The 21,722-nt window shown below is 64.1% G+C and overlaps 1 protein-coding gene across 11 annotated transcripts in view; it reads right to left on the bottom strand.

Moving 5' to 3' along the window:
* Window positions 1-21,197, bottom strand: part of MACF1 (microtubule actin crosslinking factor 1) — a 149,886-nt gene extending 128,689 nt beyond the window's left edge. For 10 of the 11 annotated variants that reach the window (XM_076357469.1, XM_076357470.1, XM_076357480.1 and 7 more), the window contains exon 1: window positions 20,951-21,197. In XM_076357469.1, the coding sequence (XP_076213584.1) occupies window positions 20,951-21,170 (220 nt within the window). In that variant the 5' untranslated portion in view covers window positions 21,171-21,197. Of the gene's footprint in view, window positions 1-14,794; window positions 14,918-20,950 lie in introns of those variants that run through there. The other variant, XM_076357472.1, reaches the window with a different exon arrangement.
* Window positions 21,198-21,722: the final 525 nt, after the last annotated feature.

Below are 21,722 nucleotides of genomic sequence, written 5' to 3'. Positions count from 1 at the left end.
TCTCTTATCATGCCCGGCCACCTTGGGCAGCGCCGTCCCGGGCTGCTCCTCAGGGAAGCCATCACGTGACGGGATGAAAGCAAACGGCGACAGCGGCACATGGGGACAAGCCGTGGCACCGCGCTGGCACCAGCCCCACCGCACACGCCAGGGCAGGGTGCTGCTCCTGCCTCCCGCTCCGATCCCCCCCCCAAACACATTACATCTAAAAATCCCTCTTTTTTTACAGCAGAAACCCAGCAGAGCTGGGCACACGCGTGCTGCAGAGGCGGTAGGAACAAGCATGGACCCACTCGTGGCTGCCTGGCCACGGGGAAAATCTGAGCCCGATTCCCCTGGGGAAAGCACGTGACGGTGACAAGGCCAGATGAAGCCAGGAGATTAGCTGGCGCGCACGGGAGAAGGCCGAGACGATGCTGGATTTTATCCGGCTGCCAAGTAAACAACAAACTCCTCACAAAGTGAAACCAGCCATCCTCGTGCCGCCAGTAAAATTAACCCGGCAATAAATTTGTAATCAAATGGGTTTCCTGAGCCGAGCTCAAGGCTCTCGTCACCTCAGGGCCATGACAGCCACTGCCCCGGGAAACCCGAGATGGAGACTGTGCAGAAAGGCCGGGTGACCCCAAACCCACCGGGGCAGCGGCTCCTGGGGCAGGGTCCGTCTCAGAGCAGCATCCTTTGTCCCCAGCACAGAGGAGGGGGGGATCCGTCAGGACCTCCCAGCCCCCTCCCAGTCAGGCGGACGCGGGGGACCAGGATGCTCTCCAAGCCCTTCGCCCGGACCCAGCGGGGCTGACAGCGATGGATGCTGGCACCGCGCCGGGGGTCAGGGGCTTGGACTTACACGCACGGGCATTTACATATGAAACACTCCCAGCCTCAATATCTGCTGCTGCCTCCACCTCCCTGGGGAGATGAATAGAGATCGGGGCGGGGGGAGAGGGGAAAAGAAACCTCTCCAGCAATAAAACCTTCCTTTCCTCCAGCTTCGTCCAGCCCCGCGGCTCAAGGGCAGGCTGGCTGGAGCTGCTTTCAGCGCTGAAGAGCACACTTAACCACATGGCAAATGCCAAACCACGACAGCAAGGGGCACGGCAGAGCTAACCATAACCGCCCACAAAGGTGGGCACCCCTTCTGCGCTTGGATGCACGGGGAAGCACCCCAGCAGTGCGAAAGGGGTGGTTGTGCCCGCCCAAAGAGCCGTCCCGCCTCCCCTGAGCATCCCCTGCCCCTTCCCTGCCTCCCCTGCCCACGACGCCGTTTCCTCCACCTCCCTGCCTGCACCAGTTTCTGAATTAAAGCCACAAAGGGCTGCGGTAAACACGGCTGGTGACAGCCAGCAAGTTGGTATTGCTCGAGCTAGAGGCAGCAACAGACCAAAAACTGCAGATTTGGCTTCTTGGGGACTCGCCACCCATGTTTTCGCGTTCCCGTTACAGGCTCGCAAGAGCAGAGAGAGAGAGTGTGCCACGAGCGCTGGGACGCAGGAGCCAGCGCAGGCAGCCAGCGCTCCCGGCATGGCTCTGGGCAGCACCTGCAGAGGGGAAGGCTGCCAGATCAGCTCCTGCAACCAGTCACCTTGCAAACGCTATTAATAATGTCATCTCAGCTCCTCGGCACCTCATTCTCACAGGCAGGAGGGGAATTTACCGAGCTGCAGCTGGAGACGGGGCCCAAAACCCCCCACACGAGCGCAGGTGCTTTAGCAGTGGCCCCAAAACACGGAGGGGGGTAACTGGCACCCAAGTCCAGCGCCCGTCCATGCTCCGGCTGCCGAGGGGCTGCAGACAGGGGGATGAGTGCAGCATCGGGACGGAGCCGGCCACCGGCACGGCACACGGCGACTGGGGGCTCCTCTTACATTGATTCCCAGTGCCAGCTGCAGCAAGGCTCAGGAAAAATTTATGATGGACACCACGCCAGCATAAGAAAGTGAATTATATTAGTCCCGGACGCGATAACTCAGGGCAGCTGTCAGCTGCAGAGCTGCGGGATTAACCCTTCACGTCAGCCCCGGCAGCGGCACGGGAGGGTGGGGAGGCTGCCAGCCCGCCGGGTGACAACTCCCTTGGCTCTCTGCTAAATTGGATTGATTCACCTTTGTTACACAGTGGGATCAGCTGGTAAAGCCCAGCCGTGCCGAGGCAGTGCTGTAAAAAGGGGCGAGTCAATAAGAGTATTATTAGATGACAGGCAATGGCATCCCGGCTGCCTTCTGCTTCCCTCTCCGCCTTCCTTCTAGCGGGCAAATCCCAATAGCTGTTTGCAGCAAGATGAGGCCGGCTGGGAGTCCCAGAGCAAAAAGCTCCTCTGACAGCAGGGAGGGGGGGGGGGAAAAAAAAAATAAAGAAAGGGGGAAAAAAAAGTGAGGGAAGCATCCCCTCCTGCTGTAGCTGGAATGCCAGGTAAACCGAGCTGCTCTCCCGCTGCCCCTGCGCCTGCAGCCCGGGCTCGCTGCCTGCTGCAGCGGGGACAACAGCCGCCGGCTTCCAGCCACCTGCCAGGGACCGGCCCAGCACGATCGGGTGTCACAGCCGGCTCTCCGGGGACAGCCTGTGAGGCGGGAGAGGGCAGAGGATCGGGAAAGAGTTTTGGAAAGAAGGGGTGGGGGGGAGGAAAGCACCGATCTGCGCCCGAGTGCCACGGTGCACCCACGACCGGCAGGACCCATGCCATGGCTGGTGGGACCCACGCAGGCGAAAACACCCGCACCGGAGCCAGATCAGCCCCCGACCCACAGGAGCAGCAGCCAGCTCCATTCCCTTCAGCAGGATTTTGAGCTCAATTTCTTCTCCAGTTGTTATTTGCGAAGCAGCTTCCCCTGCCTCCCTGCGTTACTTAGGGGCTGGGCTAGCTGCTGCCCCAGCGTTCGCTTTGTGCCCAGACACACCGCTCAAAATCCAAATAAAAGACAAAAGAGGGAAGTGAAGCAGAGCCATGGAAAGCACCACCCCTCCCGGGCGCCTCCACGGGAAGCCGGCAACTCCTCGGCATCCCAGGGGAACTCGATTTGCCTCGATCAGCGATCGATGGCAGATGGTCGGACTGCTGGAGCCTTCGAAGAAGGTGACGCCGGAGTGGCTCAGCCTCTCTCTGTACTGCACATCCACACCGCGGAGGGTGAGAAATACCTTTCAGGGTGCCAAGTCCATCCAGGAACTTCTTGTACTTCTCCGAGTTCATTTTCCAGCCGAGTCCACCCCGCTCCTCAGCTGGGCGGCATCGGGGCGGCCACAAGCCCCAGCTGCCGTCACCGACTCGGCAGCCCCGCTGGCTCCGCCGCTGTCGCCCTTTGACCACCCGCGAGCCCGGCTGCAGCACGGCCCTCGCGTTTCCTTATTTGATGAAGCGCATTAAAACCTCCCATGGCCAAGGCCACCCCCCTTTTTGCAAATGAGCCCAGTTCTACCAGCAAGTGCCCCGCACCATCAGGGCTCCCGGCATCCCTTACCGCCCCCCCTCCACGCCAGAGGTTTCAGGGATTGTATGTCCCAGGGATATTTCCAGCAAGGAGCACGTTCGAGGGAATTGGGAGGGGAAGGGAAAAAAACAACAAGCTTTAAGACTGGCAGGTGGAAGACGGGGAAAACGCAGTCAGTGGCAGAGCGCAGGGTCCCCGTCCTCATGGGAAAAGCCACCCTGGTGACTCTGACACCAGGCCACCAGCTTGGGAGAAGCCACCAGAAAATTCCCATAATGTGCTGGAAGAAAGGGCCAGGCGAGACCCAGGAGCAGGCAAGGGTCACGTCCCTCCTGCCTTTGCCCCCCCCGCTCACCACATGCTCGCCCCGCACCAGCAGCGAGGCGCTTACAAAGCTGAAAAGGAGATTTACTCGTTTTAAAGGAATTTTTGGCAGCAGGAACCAGCACAGCATGATCCAAGGGGATCCGAGCACCCGCCCCGCTCATCACTGCCCTTCAGCAGGACCAGCGTCCACCGGGCATGTCCCAGGACTTCTGTCAAATCAAATAATAAATAATAATATCAGCAGCAACGGTGTTGAAACGTGCTTGTCATGGTGCCAGATCATGTTCTCCCTGTATCAACCCACTGCCTCTCCGGAAAGATCCCAGCAGATTAAGCAAGACCCACCGCACGGTGCAGGATCTGCCCACCTGGGCTTCAGCATGGCCAGCACCTCCCGGCAGAGCCGTCCTGGCACACCCGCACAGCATTCGAGCTTCGCCGGAGGGAGAGGAGAGAAACCAGAGTGAGGATGTGCTGCAGGAGCCAAATCCCCCCCCCGAAACCAGGGGTGGCAGCTCCCCGTGTCTCACTGGGGTGAGGAGATTTCCCCTTGTCCACAGGTACCGGCACATGAACCCCTGGGCTCCTTCACCGCGTGCTGGGGGAGCGGACCCACCCGTTCCCAAAGCAAGCAGCATCCGCTGGCAACGCCCCACATTATCCACAAAAACGTTAATAAAACCAGTTTGCACATTTAAGCGACCCTGGAGGGGGGCGCAGGGTTCTGCTCCTCCGCAGCTCTGCGGACAGACAGACACCTCTCCGGGGACAGACGTGCACCAGGAGTATTGCTTTCCTTTGTGAGCGGAGCAAACCCCGCGGGCCAGTTGCCGCTTATGCCCCCGACAGCTGTCTGCCTGGGAACCGGGGAGCCAAAATCGCTCTGGGAGCTCCGAGGGGGAAATGGGGGCAGGTGGTGAGGTGCCCCCCCGCCCCCAGACCCCCCCGCTCCAATTACACCGGGGTCCTCTGCACCAGCCAGACCCACTGCCAGACTCGGGTGGGATGGAGATGACACCCAGAGAGCCCGCTGCCATCAAAGGGAGCTGCCCGAGCCCCGGGGGACGCACGGGTCCACAGCAGCCGGGGCGGGCGTCCGTTCATCCCGGCGAGAGGGAGCCGATCCGATCGCCAGCGAGCGGTGACGTGGAACAGCCCGGCCGTGCCGGCCTCCACCGAAGATTCACGTGCAGGGCCGGAGCCGGAGGCGCCCGGTTGGCAGCAGGCGGTGGCAGCCCTCGCCTGCCAGCACACCGCAGCCCGGCTGCAGCCCCGGCATCGCGGGGCCGCTCCTGCAGGCATCCCCCCGCGCCTGCCGGCAGAGCCGGGAGCAGAATAAAGTTGTTGCGAGAAGCCAAGTTGTCACCACTAAAAATAGCACAATGGAATTTTCCTCTAAAGAAAAAAAGAAAAAAAAAAAGAAAAAACCCCCACCCTGCTTCTTGCTGACAAAGGGGCTGCGAGAAGGAGGCGAGGAACAGCCCCGCGAAGGGGGCGCAGGGGACAGCATCTCCTTCCCCTCCATCGTCCCCGCACCAGGAGCCAGCCTCGTGTGGGCACGGAGAGCGGAGCCCGGCGCAGGGGAGCGGGCAGCGCCGCCAACATCCCCGTTTTATTTATCTCCATCCTCCTCTTCCCAGCAAAGGGGAGAGACCAGGCACCGCCGGGACAGCCACGGCAAGCAGGCAGCTGCTCCGAAATTATAGCAGCAGGAGGGAGACACGGCTGCCCCAGGCAAATCCTGGGGCCCCCCCCCAGCACCCCGGCTCTCCCCCCAGCGCCCACCATGGCTTTGTACCTCCAGGGTGATAAGGGTAACCCCACACTTGCAGGGGGTTCGGTGCCTCCCTCCTGCCCCGTTCCCTAACGCGCCATCTAACACCAAAGCAGGTCAGTGGGTTAAGGGGAAGCAGGTCTGATGCCGCCAGACCCCATCCACAAGCATCCCAGACCCCATCCACAAGCATCCCGGCTCCCTCTCCCCACCGGGAATGCCAGGAATTCCTGGCTCAGGGAGGATCGCTCCAGCTGGCTCAATCAGCACACCGGGGTTGGGGGGGGGGGAGCCCCCAGCTCCTGGGACAGCCACCGCGCACCCGGCCGGCCGAGGAATCCCAGCATCTCCCAGCCCAGCAACTGCCCTCTGCAGCAAGAACGAGAAGCATCCCAAACAGCCGGCGAGGATGAAATATCTCCACGTGCAGCGTCTGGAGCCGCCTGCAATAAAACCTCCTGAGCCATGGCTGTCCCCACCGCCCTCGCCCCAGGGCTGGGCCCCACGGGGGGGGTTTTGCTCCCCGATGTGCACACGAGTGGGGAGGGGACAGCAGGGGACCACGCTGCCCTTCCCTGCCACCGCCAGCAGCGGGGCAGAGGCCGTTCACATCATGCCAAGGATGCTGCCAGAGCTAGGGCACAGACGCGTGACCCACGGCAGACGCAGGAGCAAGCCTGGGGTGCAGGATGCATTTATTTTAGGAGAGCCTCGCCGGCAGCGCTGCACCGTCGCTGCTCCAGCGAGCCTCCAGCGAGGACACGGCGATGGCCACGGCCACACCAGCTGTCCCCAGCATCACTCGTAGCGATCCTCATATCAACTGGTGCTGGAACCAGGGAGGTGGTGCAGGGGCTGCTAATTCATGCTAATTAGCTGGTGGGGCAGCTGCCGGCAGCATGCGCAGTACGTGACCGCCAGGCTGGGAAGACCGTCTGGCCCTGCTCCGCACGGAAAGGAGTCGCTCCCACTGGATAGTTTTACCAGGACGGCTCTTGTAGCAAAACTGCCCAAGGTCAATGCAAATCTCATTGCCACGGGAGCCCTTGTATACAGTTTCCTGCAGGGAAAAATAAGCTGCTGGCAAAAGCACTTCTGAAAAGCCACCATGGACCCGAATAGCGATTAATAAGAACCAAGACAGAAGTTACACCCTTATTTGACACGACCAGAAGTCGGCACAAATGTCCCGCTGGGACCGAAGCAGAGGTGCAGCTCCACGGTCACACAGGAATGGGGCAGCCGGCCGGGAGGCAGCAAGGGCAGAACAAGAGCTCGGGAGCAGGACAGGGCAGAGCTGGCTCTGGCCCCAACTATGCCAGGACTCTGTCCTCGACCTGGGCAGGGGTCCCGGCAGAGCTCGAGGAACAAGACAGGGGTCCCGGCAGAGCTCGAGGAACAAGACAGGGGTCCCGGCAGAGCTCGAGGTGGGCAAGAGCAGAGGCTAAGAGAGGAGAAGACCCATGCAGGTGCTGCAGAGGTGCAAAACACAGCATCCTTCACCCATGGGAGGCTGGCAAAGCTTCCCCGGCATTGGTAAAAAATACTCAGTCCTAGCAGAGGAGGGCAGAGAGAGCAGGCGGCCGCTGCAAGCACATGGGCACAGCGCCGGCCCCACGCTCCACGCCGGCAGGCTTGGACTCACCGGAGGGAAACAGGGTCCAACAGGAAATGAAAAATGGAAATGCAGCACGCCATGCACGGGGAAACAACAAAACACGTGATTGTGCCCTGGCAGCGCCCAGCCAGCTGCCCTGAACTCACTGGTCCAGATCGCTGATAAACGGGGGGGGTGACAGAGGGGCGCTCCCGGCGCTGCGAGGCCGCAGCTGCCAGGACCAGGCACGAACGCAAGACGCTCATTGCAGACCAACTCGTCTCGCTGCTGCCGGTACCGATGGATGCAGGCTCCCATCAGCACTGTCAGAGCCTGCTCCGACAGGGCGAGAGGGAGCCCCGGCCCATCCTGCCAGGATCAGCGTCCCGCTTCTCGCCCAAAATCTCCCAAATCATCTTGCCCAACAGCCCTCCCCACTTCCCCCTTTCCAGGAATCACTGGGATTATCTGACCCAGAGGCAGGGCACACATCTCAGATCACATCTGAGGACTCGTTTTACCATGTCTGCAGCCAGACATACATCAAACCTGATCACCCAGTCTCCCAGCCCCACCACACGTCTCCTCCTCGGGAAGCCGACACTGGAGGATCCCCCTCCCCAGCCCCCAAGCCGGGTGGGATCCATCCAGACGCACACAAAAACCCACGACACGAGCTTGGAAACGAAACTTCCCGGCTTATTAACACAAGCATCCTCTGTGCTTTGCAAACACTGCCGTGCAGGGGATCTCCTCAGCGGTTTCCCTCTCCAAGCTGGAGGCTGTTTGAACACCCCCAAATCCCGGCAGTGGGCCCAGCCCCTCCCGGACAAGAGCAATGCTGAGATGTCAAACTTGCTTCCAGCAAGCCTTGAGAAAGAGCGTCTGGAAGGAGAAGGGGGAGCTCGAGGTCAGCACCCAGCAGGGATGCTGCAAGCCTGGCTGCTCGGGACGTGGGGCCGCCCAGGCAGGGGACCACGCTGCCGGCAGGGCCAGCACCTGCAGGCAGCAGGCAAAAGCTGCTAGGAAGCCGTTCTCCTCCCCGTGCCGGGGAGACCGGCACCCTGCCTCCACCCCCTGTTCTCCCACCACCACCCAGCAGCGGCTCCGCTGGTTCCCACCCCACCCGCAGACTCTGACGGGATGGGAAAGCCGTGAGCAACCAGTCGGGGTGTGGAGAGGAGATGGTTTCTAGGTCCTGCCCACGGACCTTGGCTCTGCACCACCGTGCCAGGCAGGGGGGCACGTCGTGGGTGACAGCCACCACCAGCCCCAGAAATTAGGGCTCCCACCACGGCCCCGCTCATGGAGGGCTGCCGTCCCCGTCCTAGGTGTGCCATCACACCCACCGCTGCACCGCCTCGCCCCGCGGGCAGCAATTGCCTCATCTGCCCTGGAAAACTCAGCTGGCGTTGCCAGGATCCATCCACAGCACAGAGCTTCCCGAGGCAGCAACGCCCTGGGTACGGCCGAGCCGCAGGGAGGAGTGGGGAAGGGCTGGATTTGAGCTCGGGGAGTGTGGGCCCACCTCGACGGGGACAGCCCCAAGGAAATGCCGTACCCCACAGTCCCTGCGCCCCCCCCGGGGTGAGCAGAGCCTGCACCAGGCATCAGGCAGCCCTGCCCACGCTCCCCGTCACGGGTGCACATCAGAAACCATCCCCGGGGAATATTAATGAGAATGCATTTGTGCTCCTTCGCAGAGAAGCGATGGATCCAAACCGACACCGCCCCAGTCACACCCCTCAAACCGGAGCTGCCGCAACGCCAAAGGCTGAGCGGTCGCAAATCCCACCCCGGGTGCCGGCTCTGCTCCCCAGCACCCACCCGACACGGCTGCCTGAAGCTCAGCCTCATGTGGGATCAGCTCACCCCAAAGTGCCTCCCCAAAACCTTTCTTCCAGGGCTTCCCTGGCCGAGCAGAGCCCCAGGAGGAGCCGCACGGCTTCCCGGCACTGCCTGGTGCATCCTCCCCACTGCCCCACGCCTGTCCCGACCCTTGTGCTCCAGCCGGCGGCGAAACACTGCCCCGTGCAGGAACCAGCTCGGCCGCAGCAGCCGGGCTGAGCCCACGGCCCCGGGAAGGGCTCCCGGCCCCTCCGTGCAGGAGAGATGGGGCAAAAAAAATGGCTTTATCAGGGTCCTTCCTCCTCCTTTCTCCTGCTCCCGCCGCTCGTCCTCGCCCTGTCCAGGGGCACCAGCAGCCCCAGCATGGAGGAACTGCTTCACACCCACCCCGAGCTCCGGTGCAGCCTCTCCCTGCACCGAGACAGGAGAAACTGGAAACTGAAGTCCCCTGCTGCTTCCACAGCCTGGATTTATCCGTTTTAGGTGCATATAAAGGGACTTATCGCCCTGGTATTCAAACAACGGTATTAAGACTTTAAATTTAAATAAAGCCTCTTTTTCTACTTCCGCCTGGGAGGTTTCATGCCACTGGCATCAGCCATGGTATGTCCAAAGCAGTCTAAACTTAGCTGACACAAGCGAGACGAGCCTGGAAAGGAGGTTGGCCAGAAACCAGCAGACGGAGGTCAGAGACTCTGGTCTCGCCCCGAAGCGTAAGCCGGGAAGGAAAAGGCTCTGACGGGAACGCGTGCAGGCAGCGCTGAGAAGAGGAGCAAGAGAACAGCGCGAGCCCTTTCCAAACGCTCAGCTCGGCAGCAAGCTGGCCGCTGAAATGAGATCAAAGCTTTCCGACGCTCGCTGCCAGCACGGCACCGTACACCGGTGGGAGTCACGCTGCGTCCTGGTGCCCGTGCCAGAGAGGTACCAGGGATGCAGCCACCTTGCACGGGCACCCACCGCCCCAGCCTCCCCGGGGGCTTTTCTCTCTGGACGAGAAGCACGTGTAAGTTAGGAAAAGCAGCTGACAGCCCCAGGACCTGCGAGCAGGGCTCAGCCACGGTCCTGGTTGGTTAGCGGGGCGCCAGGACAACGATGGCAATTGCAATCACTTCTGCCGATTTTGTGACCGGGGATGCTGGCAGGCTGCGGGGGGAGGCACGCGCCTCTTGGCAAGGCGAGCCCAGCCCGGGAGGCACCGTCAGGTGCTTGGGATGGTGATGACTCTACCACGAAGGCAGCAGAAAGCCGGCCGGGCGAGGCGGGGTGGATTCTCTCACCTGAAAAAACTCCATTTCCCTGTTGGCCAAAACAAACACGAGCGAAACAGCACCTTCCACCGCGCGCTCAGGCTCCAGCTCGGACACCCAGGTCCGGCCATCCTTGGGGGCAGCCCAAGGTTCCTGCCACTTTCTTGAGCCACCCCTCGATCTCTGGTTCCCCCCCCTCCCCGTACCAGGGAAGCCAGTGACTCCCACGTGCATCTCAAAAAAAAAAATCAGCGTTATCCAGTCCGATGGTGAAAAGCCCGATGGCTTCCAGCCCAGCTTCCCCCCTCGCTTTCTCAAGCCAGGGACTCTCCGCTCCGACGGCGGCACTCGGCCACCCCTCCTCCCAGGTGATGAAGAGGAAGACGGGCTTCCTCCCCCCCCCAGCAAGGAGTCACCGCCACGCTGCTGGTCCCGTCAGCGCTCTTGCAGACCGCAGAGGCCTCGTGCAGCCCGCTCAGGCCTCGTGCAGCCCGCTCAGCGCCGCCCAGGAACGACGTTTATGTTTGCGGGATGAAATCCCAGCGGCAGCGGCCCCGCACCGGGAGGCGGCCGCATGCTGCCAGGCGGGCACAGCTGCTCGGCTGCAGCAACCGGGCACCCGCGGGCAAGGGGTCTTCAAGCCCCGAGACCCCAGTGCTGGGGTCCAGACACCTCCGGTTGTATTTCTTATAGCAGAAGACAAGTGGGGCGGGGGGGGGGAAGGAGTTTCTTAACAGATGGGCATGGCCAGGACTGCTGCCCACCACCAGGAAGGCTCCAGTCCCCTGAGGAGGGGTCCAACGCGCTCTGGTTCATTTATACAAGGGTCCCACGCCTCTTCTGCCCACCCTGGGCTCTCCTCTAGTCCCCGGGAAGGTTGTCCCCTCCCTAACAAGAGTCAGGTTAGGCGGACAAGGTGACAAGCCATCGCGTGCTGTCCCAGTCCAAACAAGCCAGGCCACGTGCCGGGCACCACGGAGTGGGCAGAGACGGCACCGGGGGTGGGAAAGGGCTTCTCTGACACTACAGCTTCAGGTTTCTACCCCCGATCACAAAAAGGGTTAATTACTGAAAAGAAAGGATTTCACCAGATTGATTAGTTAATGTTTACAGCGCTCTGAACAGGGAAAGCGTGACCTGTGCTCTGAGCGGAGCCCGGCAGCACTGCCTGCACCCTTGCGCTGCCTGGCGTCCCCGGGGCTGCTGCAGCGCGGAGCCACGTGCCGGCTCTTGTTTTCCCGAGGGGACAGAGAGGGTCGGCATCCCCCAAAACATGATGGGAAGTATGCGCCATGGGAACAGAGAGCAGCCCTTGGACGCTGAGTCCCACTCACCGTGCCGTGTGCCCGTGGGAAGACGGACCAGGGCTTCCCTTCCTGCCCAGACCCCTCTGAGTGGCAGCAGCATCCAGAGGGGCCCCCGAAAGCTCCGCCGTCACCCCCCACGCTGCCGCCGTCATTCTCACCGGCACCCGCGGCAGCGGCGCTGCACGTCCTGACATGTGCTGCGGCACCACGATCCAGCGATGAGGCAAGAAGGGCTGGAAGCTGCCCTGCGCCCGTGCCTCCCCGGTGCGGCCCTGGGAAACTGGCCCGCTGGCTTTCAGTTGGGCCAGACTGGTGAAGGTCTTGGCACTGGAGACCTTCCAGCTGCAGGTGCCAGGTGCTGTTCGAGACAGCACAACCCGGAGGGTGCTGTGCCCCCCGAGGATGCCAGCAGCCGAAGGAAGCCACAATCAGGGCACCTCTGCCATGCTCCAAGCACTGCGAGGTGGCACCGGAGCCTACACCCCTCCAAATCCCCCCCCACTTGAGCCCCATTCCCATCCCCTTGCTCAACCAACCCCCTCGGGACCAGGGCGCAGCATTGCGCAGCGCCCAGTACCGGGTCTGCCGGCAGCAGGGACGGGTGCCCCCGCAGAGCCCACGCCAACTCACGGCGCTGATGCAAACCTCCTCCCCCGGCATGCCTGGGAGCGGGAGCACCCCGGCGAGCACCGGCGCCGCAGCGATGCAGCACACCTACCCGGCACCCCGGCCCCTCCGCGCAGGCAGCTCTCCTCTGCCTACGGTGGGAGTTTTTATAAAGAAAGAAGTCACGGGGATCTGCCAGCTGATTAACCCCTGCTCGTCAGTAAAAGGCAGGATTTGCAGCTCCCTGCGCCGGCTCCAGGACTCTTCCCGTGCCGCCAACCTCCCTGCCTCCAGACCTGCCCCGGCTTGCTCGACAGCAGAGGCCCCGCTGCTCAAATCGGGTTTTTTAGGCTATTTTCTATTAGAAATAGAGGGGAGCTGTCTAATAGAAATGCAGGGAGGCATTTGCAATCTCCCCACGGCTCCCGGCTTCGGCAGTGCCAAGCGTCCTCCTTGCCCTCCGACGGCACGAGCCAGTGCCAGCAGCGCCGGCTCCCGGATGCAGCGGGTCCGAGGTGGCCACCACGAGCCGGACACCGACCCCACGGGTCTCCCCACGCGGCTCAGGCCCCAGCAGTCACATTTCGGTGAAAACTCTCCATTTTTGCAGGATTAAGAGGGGGAGGGGACGAGCCAGCGGAAAACTTGTTCCGGACAGGAAAAACCAAACCGTTCACAGGAGCTGCAGTGGGGGAAAGCAGGGAAGAAACAACACGTCCACCAGCGCAGAGCCCAACGATCCGAACTGGAGGCTCCCACCCGGCCCTCGCAGCGCCGGTGGGACATCCCGGGAGGCTTGGGGAGCTGGGAAGGGGTCAAAGGCGAAGGAAAGCTTTTATATAGTATAAACACTCATTTCCCCTACACCAGACAGGCACCGCAAACAAGATCAAACAACACCCAGCAGGGTATTTCCAAGCGACTACCAGCTTCCTACCATAACCTGGTGTAGAAATTAGGCATTACCTAAAAAGCCCTCCTTCCCGGGGAAACCCAGCCGCTCAACAAAGGCACCGACAGCCGGGGCACGGGGCGGGCAAGGGGGGGGGGGGGGGCAGCGGTGCTCCAGCTGGACCGGCACGGACAGGCACTTGTAATTTCATTTTCTTTTTTGGAACAAAGCAAAACCGATGCAAACGACAGCCCTTTCCATGCCAGGCGCTGGCACCCGCTGCACCGTTTCCTCCGCGTCTCCACGCTGAACCCAATTACATCAAAGGGGCTTTTTATTAATAAAAGTTTGTCAAGTACTTGGACGAGCCCGAGTCACGTTATCCAGCGCCTTTCCAAGGCACCCGAAGAGGCTTTTATTCCCCGCTCCCTGTGAAAGCGGAGCGAGGCTGCGCGTTTCTCCCACCTCTGGGAGGTTTGAGTGGCACCCCCTGAATCGGGGAGCCGGGGAATCCATTATTCCCCTTTCTCTGCAGGCAGAAAGGAAAAGGAAACGGGCGCCGTGAGCGCCTGGCTCCTCTCGACTCGGCCATCCGCATTTTAAAGAGACTTGGCTGCTAAACTTACAAAACAGAGCGCTAGGAGCCCTGCGGGGCTGAAATCTGGGCTCTGAGACAAGTCTATCTCTGCAGCAAGGAGAAAAAATAATAATAATAAGAAGAAGAATGGGAATGCATGCAATTCCCAGAGACGAGCCACCGACGTCAAAACTGCACACTCACTGCCGGTACCAACACCGGCACAGCCGCCGACACGGCGGTCTGGGGAGCACGTCGGCCCTTCGTCCCTGCCCAGCTACAGCTCGGAGAGAGGGAGCCCGGCCCTGTGGGGGGCTACGGGAACGCCAGGGCAGCCGGAGCGGGGATGGAGGACGGCGGGTCCCCACGTACTTTATGCCACCCCGGGGTAAGGGCACAGGGATGATGGATGTTGTGGTGCTCTGAGAGGCAAGGTGAGGTGCTGGAATGCTGGGCAGCCCACGCAGGGGACACCAGGCACCCCACACAGGGGACACCAGGGCCACTCATCCCTTGGGCACGCCACACAGTTCAGATGCAGGGACACTCGGACCCCGGGCACCCCACGCAGGAGACACCAGAGACACTCGGACCCCAGGCACCCCACGCAGGGGACACTCTCCCCTCGGGCACCCCACGCAGGGGACACCAGAGACACTCGGACCCCAGGCACCCCACGCAGGGGACACTCTCCCCTCGGGCACCCCACGCAGGGGACACCAGAGACACTCAGACCCCAGGCACCCCACGCAGGGGACACTTGCCCGTCGGGCACCCCACACAGGGGACACCGGGGACACAGACACCAAGGACACTCGGACCCCGGGCACCCCACGTAGGGGACACCAGGGACACAGACACCAGAGACACTCGGACCCCAGGCACCCCACACAGGGGACACTTGCCCCTCGGGCACCCCACACAAGGCACACCGGGGACACTCGGACCCCGGGCACCCCACGCAGGGGACACTCACCCCTCGGGCACCCCACGCAGGGGACAGCGGGGACACTGGGACCCCGGGCACCCCACGGCGGGATGCTCACCCCAACCATCCCGCCCGAGCGGGGCGCCGGCGGACAGGGGAGCCCCCAGAGCCCCGGCCGCGGGCACAGGGACGGCGCCGGACTCAGCCCCCGCGGGGCGGTCCCGCCGCGCTCCAGGCCCCACACCGGGCCCCGCCGGCCGCGGTACCTTTGTAGCGCTCCAGCACGTCCTCGTAGGCCTGGACGAACTCCTTCTCCTGGCTGCGGTTGGCCGGGAGCAGCCCCGGCACGTACCCGGCCATGGCGGCCTTTGTGCCGGCGGCCTCGGTGCAGCTGCCGGCGCGGCGGCCAGGGCCGGTCTGCGCCGAGACCGCTTCCGCCCGCGCCGCCGCCCGACCGGCGGCCCCGCCCACGACCGGCGGGCACGCCCCCGGGGCCCCGCCCCTTAACGGCTGCTCCGCCCCCTGACCGCGGCCCCGCCCCCGACATCGGCCACGCCCCCTAACACCCGCCCCGGCCCCGCCGCGACCCCTGGCGGCGGCGCGGGGCCGCCCCCGGCGGGAGGGGCGGGGGCCCCCGGGGCGACACCGGGAGGCGACACGGCCCGGGCGGGGCCACCCGTGACGCCGGGGCCTCCCAGGGCCGCCGGGGCCTCCCGGCGCCATCGCTGCCGCCCAGCGCCGCCCGGCTTCCCACAGCTCCCCGCTGGCATCCGTGTCCCCCAGCGCACCCCAGTGCGCCCAGAGCCCTGCTCCCAGTGCATCCCAGTGCATCCCACTCCACTGCTCCCAGTGCATCCCAGTGCACCCAGAGCCCTGCTCCCAGTGCATCCCAGTGCATCCCACTGCACTGCTCCCAGTGCATCCCAGTGCGCCCAGAGCCCTGCTCCCAGTGCATCCCAGCGCATCCCAGTGCATCCCAGTGCATCCCACTGCACTGCTCCCAGTGCATCCCAGTGCATCCCAGTGCGCCCAGAGCCCTGCTCCCAGTGCATCCCAGTGCATCCCACTCCACTGCTCCCAGTGCACCCCAGTGCGCCCAGAGCCCTGCTCCCAGTGCATCCCAGTGCATCCCACTCCACTGCTCCCAGTGCATCCCAGTGCGCCCAGAGCCCTGCTCCCAGTGCATCCCAGTGCATCCCACTCCACTGCTCCCAGTGCATCCCAGTGCGCCCAGAGCCCTGCTCCCAGTGCATCCCAGTGCATCCCAGTGCGCCCAGAGCCCCACTCCCAGTGCATCCCAGTGCATCCCAGTGCATCCCAGTGCGCCCAGAGCCCTGCTCCCAGTGCATCCCAGTGCATCCCAGTGCACTGCTCCCAGTGCATCCCAGTGCATCCCAGTGCATCCCAGTGCGCCCAGAGCCCTGCTCCCAGTGCATCCCAGTGCATCCCAGTGCACCCAGTACACTGTGCCCCAGCGCATCCCAGTGCGCCCAGGGCCCTGCTGCCCAGTGCAGCCCAGTGCACCCAGAGCGCCGCGCCCCAGTGCATCCCAGTGCAACAAGGACATTACCTCCCACTGCACCCAGTACAACCAAAGCGCTGCATCCCACCGCATCCCAGCACCTCCCAGTGCAACAAGGGCATTATCCCAGTGCAACAAGGGCATTACCTCCCAGCGCGCCCAGTGCACGCTGTGCAACCAAAGCGCCTCCCGCCGTGCCCAGAGCGCTGCGTCCCAGCGCATCCCACTGCATCCCAGCACCTCCCAGTCCTCCTCAGTGCACCCAAGCTGCGGAGCACCTCAGCTGCCCCCAGCCCCGCTGCCCAGCAGGATGGGGGTCCCGCTCCTGCTCCGCACCCGAGGCCGGCCAGGCGGGTGGCCGCTTCAGACACTGACGCCAAATACGGGGGCTCTGCACCCCACGCCTGCCGCCAGCATGGGAGTGGCTGCAGGGGGGCTGGCGGCCCCACGGGGGTTCCCTGGGCAGCGGCCCCGGACGGAGGCTGTGAAAAAGGGTGGCCTCACGTTGACCCGGCCCTGGCCCCGTGTTTCATCCGTGGGGTGCCAGACGCTATTAGCTCCCCCCCCTCATCGAAATAGCCCCACCGGGTCTTTTAACCCAGCACCTCGCGTGGGCGAAGGCCGGGATGGGTCAGATGCTGCTGGGGACGGGGCGCGCGGGAGGGACCCCCCGCTCCGGTTTTGCAAAACTTCCTTTTATTTCAGGCTGAGTTTTGCGGGGATTTATCCCTCGGGGTGGGTTCCCAGCACGGGGCGGGGGGGCTCGGGCTCCCACCCCTGGGTCTCCTGGATCGGGGTCTGTACCCACTGCCAGCGGGTGCCACAGCTCCTGTCCCCGCAGCCTCCCGCTGGGACGGGAACAGGGTGCGGGAGATGCGCAGAGAGACCCAAGCCCCTCTGCATCACCTGGGGGGCTGCGGGGGAATGGGGGACCCCTTGGCGTCACCCGGGGGGCTTTGGGGCACAGGGGGGACACCACCAAAGGGTACGGCAGGGCCAGGGGCAAACCCCAATCGGAAACAGGGATGGGGCCAAAGCCAAACCTGCCTGGCACCCCCATATCCACCAGAAACCCCACTCAGCCCCCCAGATTCCCGCCCACCTGGCAATTCTGGACGCGGCAGAGTGAAACCTCCCACAAAAACAGCCGTTACGGGGGCACGAGGGTGGCTGTCCCCAGGCCAGGGGACACCCCAGTCCCCCCAACACCCGGCACCCCCCGCTCAGCCAACGGGGCACCCCCTCACCGTGACCCAAGGCCGGATCCAGCCCCTCCCCAGGCAGCCCTGCCCCCCCACCCCCACCCGCCGGGGCAAATCCCGGCCTTTTTTGGCCACCGCAAGATGTTGCTTTTTCACCCTGGCTGCGCCGTTCCCATGGCAACCGGAGGGCCAGGCTCTGCCAGCTGGGTAACCATGGCAACGAGAAAAGCCCCATCCCGCTCAGCCCAGACATCGTGTGTCTCCCCACCATCACCCAGGGGCCCCTAAACCTCCCGGCGGCACCCCGGGGTGCTGGGGGACTGCACCCCACACCCCTCCGGGGGATGGCGAGGGGCCACCGGCGGCAACCGCCATCATCATCCTCCTCCTCCTCCCGCAGCCCCCAGCCGGGGGGGGGGAGGGGGGTGTTACACAAATCATCCCCCTCACCCCGGCTTCGGAGGCATCTCCCCTTCACCATGGTGCCTTAATTAGGAAAAGTAATTAACGTCGCACCGAGCGCCGGTGCCCGGCTGCATCCCCGGCAGTGCCTCCGCGGGGAGGAGGGTTTAAATCCGGGTGACCGCGCCGGCCTCGTGGTGGGGCTGCCTTTGTGCCCAGCGGTGCCGAGGCAGGGCAGCAGTCCCCGGGCGGCAGAGCATCCCGCCGGGCACGGCCGCAGGGGACGCGGTTCCTCCGGCTCTGCCCGCGAAGCCACCCCGCGCGCAGCCCTGCGGAGGGGCCTGCGCTCGCGACATCCGTCTGACCCAAAAATGCGTTCCCAGGGAAAGGGGAAATCTGCGCCGGCCAGCTGGCACCTATTAATTCCTCCTTGGGCATCGGGAGAGCCGCCCGAAACCTGCCCCGTCCCTACGAGCGGGCGGGTTTGCTGCTCCCAAGGCAGCGGAGAATGAGGAGGTTTGTTCCCACGTCCCCGAGGATGCCGTTCAGGCACATCTCCCTCCGCTCAGCCAAGGCGCTGCCTCTGCCAGTGGCTCGGGTGACGCTCCCGAATGACAAAGGACTCCCAGGAGCCTTTTCAAACAGAGGAAGCGCAGCCCTTGGAAAGCCCCCGCGACGCCTCTCCCACCACCCCTGCCCACTGCCTCTGTTGCCCGCTCACCCCTCGCGCCCCAGCACCACCCCAGCATCACTCCAGCACCCCACCAGCAGACCGTCACCCCGGGCAGGATCAAGTGCAAACAGGTTTAGGATGAAAGAGCCTTTTCTTCCAAAAGGAGCCCCCCCCCCCCCCAGCCACCGCCCTCACCCTCTGCCAAGCGGCTGGAGCGAGACAGAGCGACGTGAGGCCAAGGGCCGGACTCCGACCCCCCGCGTCCCGCTCCCCCTCTGCCTCCTCCATGCCACCGCCTTCCAGGGAGATGCCAGCAAAGCAGGGAACGGCTCCAGAGGCTGCCTGGGGACCCGGCCCAGCACCGGCGGTACTGGAGGTGCAGGCACAGACAGCCGGGGCGGGGAGCAGCGTGTCCCAGCCCCCCGCACCGCGGCACCGGCACCTCCCGCAAGGTCCTCGCTGGTGCGTCCCCTCCCTGGGCATGGCCGCATCCTCCTTTCCTTGGCTCTGACGGCCAGAAGGGATGCAGAGACCGTCCGACCCCATGGACAACGAGGAGGAAGAGCACCCCAGATCCACATGTCCCCCCCAAAACCACCGAGCTGCTAACGCTCCTGCGCCGCCTCTGCAAAGTCCACGGCCGGGTGCGGGACGGGGCTCCCCGGCCCCACACAACGCCCAGGCTCCATCCCTGCCGCTAGGCTGGCTCCCGGGGGTCCCAGGGAGCCGAGCCCCGTCCCCCTCCCCAGGCACACCGAGAGGTGCCAGCTCCCCTGGGGCACATTCCGCCAGCCGTAGTCCCCGCTCCCCAGCCCAGCCCGGTCCCCGAGCCCCACGGTGGGGACGAGCACCGGGGCAGCCGGCGCGCTGCAGACGGTCCCGCTGAATAATGCAAGGATCTGAATCAATATTTCAGCTCATTTTCAAACCTGGTGACACAAAACTGTCTCCAAACTCTTTCTTCCCGGCTCAGCACTGTCTAGCTGCACCTCGCGAGTTATTTTTAATGGGGAATCTGCATGAGACCGGGTTTTGTGACATCCCCCTGCCTTTAATCACGGGCTGGATCCAGCCAGCATGACGACAAGCGCTCAGCATCCCGAGCAGGCGGGGAGAAACGCAGCTGGGAAATGGCTGTGCCTCGGCAGGGTCCGGCCCCGGGGAACGGGAGGGTGCTCAGCACCCAGGAGGGTGGGGTTTTCGGGGCAGAGCCGGACCATGAGCGGTGATGGGTATGGCGAGGCGCCGGCATTTCGGCCATCTCCCAGCCTCAGCGGTGCTGGCGTTTGGGGCAGGGCCGGCCGCACCCTGCGCATTTGCTTCCCCCAGCCCCAGACAGCGCGTTTTCGAGAACCATCATTTGAATCAACTGGTTCTTCCTGCCCGGAGACGCCCGTGAGCCGGGACGGCACAACCCGTCCGCGCGGCACCGCGGCATGGCCAGAGCCGCACGCACCCCGCCATGCCCGCGCGGGGCAGGCAGGGCGGGCAGGCCACTCCTGCCCTGGTGGGGTCTGCCCATGTGCCGGGTGCTGCAGACACACGGGGGCCGGGGTCCCCCCGCCCCCAGTGCTCCCAGTTTGAGTCCCCACAACGCTCGGGGACCCTCAGGCACGGAGCCCGGCACCGGGGCTGCTTTGCCCATCAGCTGGGGGCTGGCAGGGGCTGGCAGGGCAGAGCGGGTGCCTCGGGAGCTCGCCACCCTTGTGCACGCCGCCACCAGCAAGATGAAAGCCGGGTCCTGGGGTTCCCTTGGGGCCACAGCCGGGAACAGCCCGTCCAGGGCTCGGCGGAGGCCCCTCGGCACGGCCCCAAATCCCCGTTTGCTCCAGCAGCCGCAGATCAAAGCCCCCGACGGACGTTTGTCCCAGGTGAAGAAGCAAATCCAGGCTTCGGTGCCTGGGGCCACCACCTTGAGCGAAGCTCCTCCATCCTCCCTCCCCGGTGGCCCCGGAGCGGGGTCCCCGCCAGCCCCATCAACCGGCGCTTGGAGGAGCCATCAGCCACAGTGGGTCCATCCCTCTCTTTGTTTCTCCTTCCCATCCCCTGGGGTGTGACAGCAGCCGGCAGGCACCGCTGCAGGTGAGGGGACACGTGGGGCAGGGTCCCCTCCACGACGCAGCAACGCAGGGACCCCGGGGCGTCCCAATGACCACAGCGATGGGGCTGCTGATGGGCGGCACCACCACGGCGAAGGAGCAGCCCCGGCTCCATCAGCCGGGAATCACAAACCTCCCAGGGCAAATTCCTCCCTGGAGTCTGGCCAAGGGCATTGTTCCACCAAGGAGCCATTCATTTAGTCCTTAATTAGGCATTTTAATGTCACCCAACCCCAGCGTCGGAGGTGCCCAGTCATCCCTTAACCCCAGCGTGCTGAGGGTATGACCCAACCCGCGGCAAGCCCTGCCCAGACAGGACAAAGCCATCACAGAGCCAAACCACCACCCTGGGCCTCGGCCACCAAAGGCCACATCCACCTCCCCGCTCCCCATCCCATCCATCCCCAGTGTCCCTGGGGAGCAGCGGGGGACAGGGACGGCCCCGAGACCGTCTCAGCCACTGCGGGGGGAGCAGTGTCCCCCTCTTTGAAAGGGACCCACCGCACAACAGGGCGCTGCCTTACCTGCGACCCTGACGACAGCCCTCTCGGCCGGGTCCAGCACCGAGTCCTGGCTCTTCCGCTTCCTCTGCTCGTGGAGGGGTAAATTCCAGGGCAAGGTGTCCCCGGGTGGGCAGGGGGAGAGGCTGCCCGAGCGCTCGCTGCGGTAAGAGCGCTCGCTCCGGCACGACCGCTCGCTCCGGCATGACCGCTCGCTGAGGGTCTCCTCGTCGGAGGACGACATGGCCCACGGAGTGGGCAGGAAGGCGGGCAGGACGTCCCCGCGGGCAGCAGCCTGCAGAAGGAGCAAACAGCGCGTGACACCGGGCCGCCGGCCACGGCTCCCTCCCCGCCATGGGCGCTGGGGGTGATGGAGAAGGGACCATCCCGCCACGGACGTCTCCGCCCTCGCGCCTGTGCCCAAGCACCCTCTCGGGCAGGTGAATCAGCCCTCCCAGAGCTCCTAAATGCTGCCTCAGTTTCCCCCTTGCTGGTCTGACGGCTGGGGCTCCCGGGGACGGGGACGGTGGCACGGCCACCCCTCTACCAGCAAAGCTCACGCTGACATCCCGGGCACCGGCTCACTCCCACAAAGCAAAGTCCAACCTTTTGGGTTCGATTTCTTTGTGCTCGGTACAAGAAGAAGCCATCAGATCGGCACTGCCCTTTGTACCTGCGGTTTTTTCCCCTCTCAGAGTGGGAACAGCTTTAAAAATCCTATTAATCGTGGTAGGGGAAAATGGTAGGGCTTTCTGTAGCACGCAGGGAGTGAGCTGTGCCGCGTACACACGCTGGG

This window comes from Aptenodytes patagonicus, chromosome 21 (assembly GCF_965638725.1).
Source record: "Aptenodytes patagonicus chromosome 21, bAptPat1.pri.cur, whole genome shotgun sequence".
NCBI lineage: Eukaryota > Metazoa > Chordata > Aves > Sphenisciformes > Spheniscidae > Aptenodytes > Aptenodytes patagonicus.
Note: the sequence above shows the minus strand (reverse complement) of the source record. Positions and strands in the feature narration are given on the sequence as shown.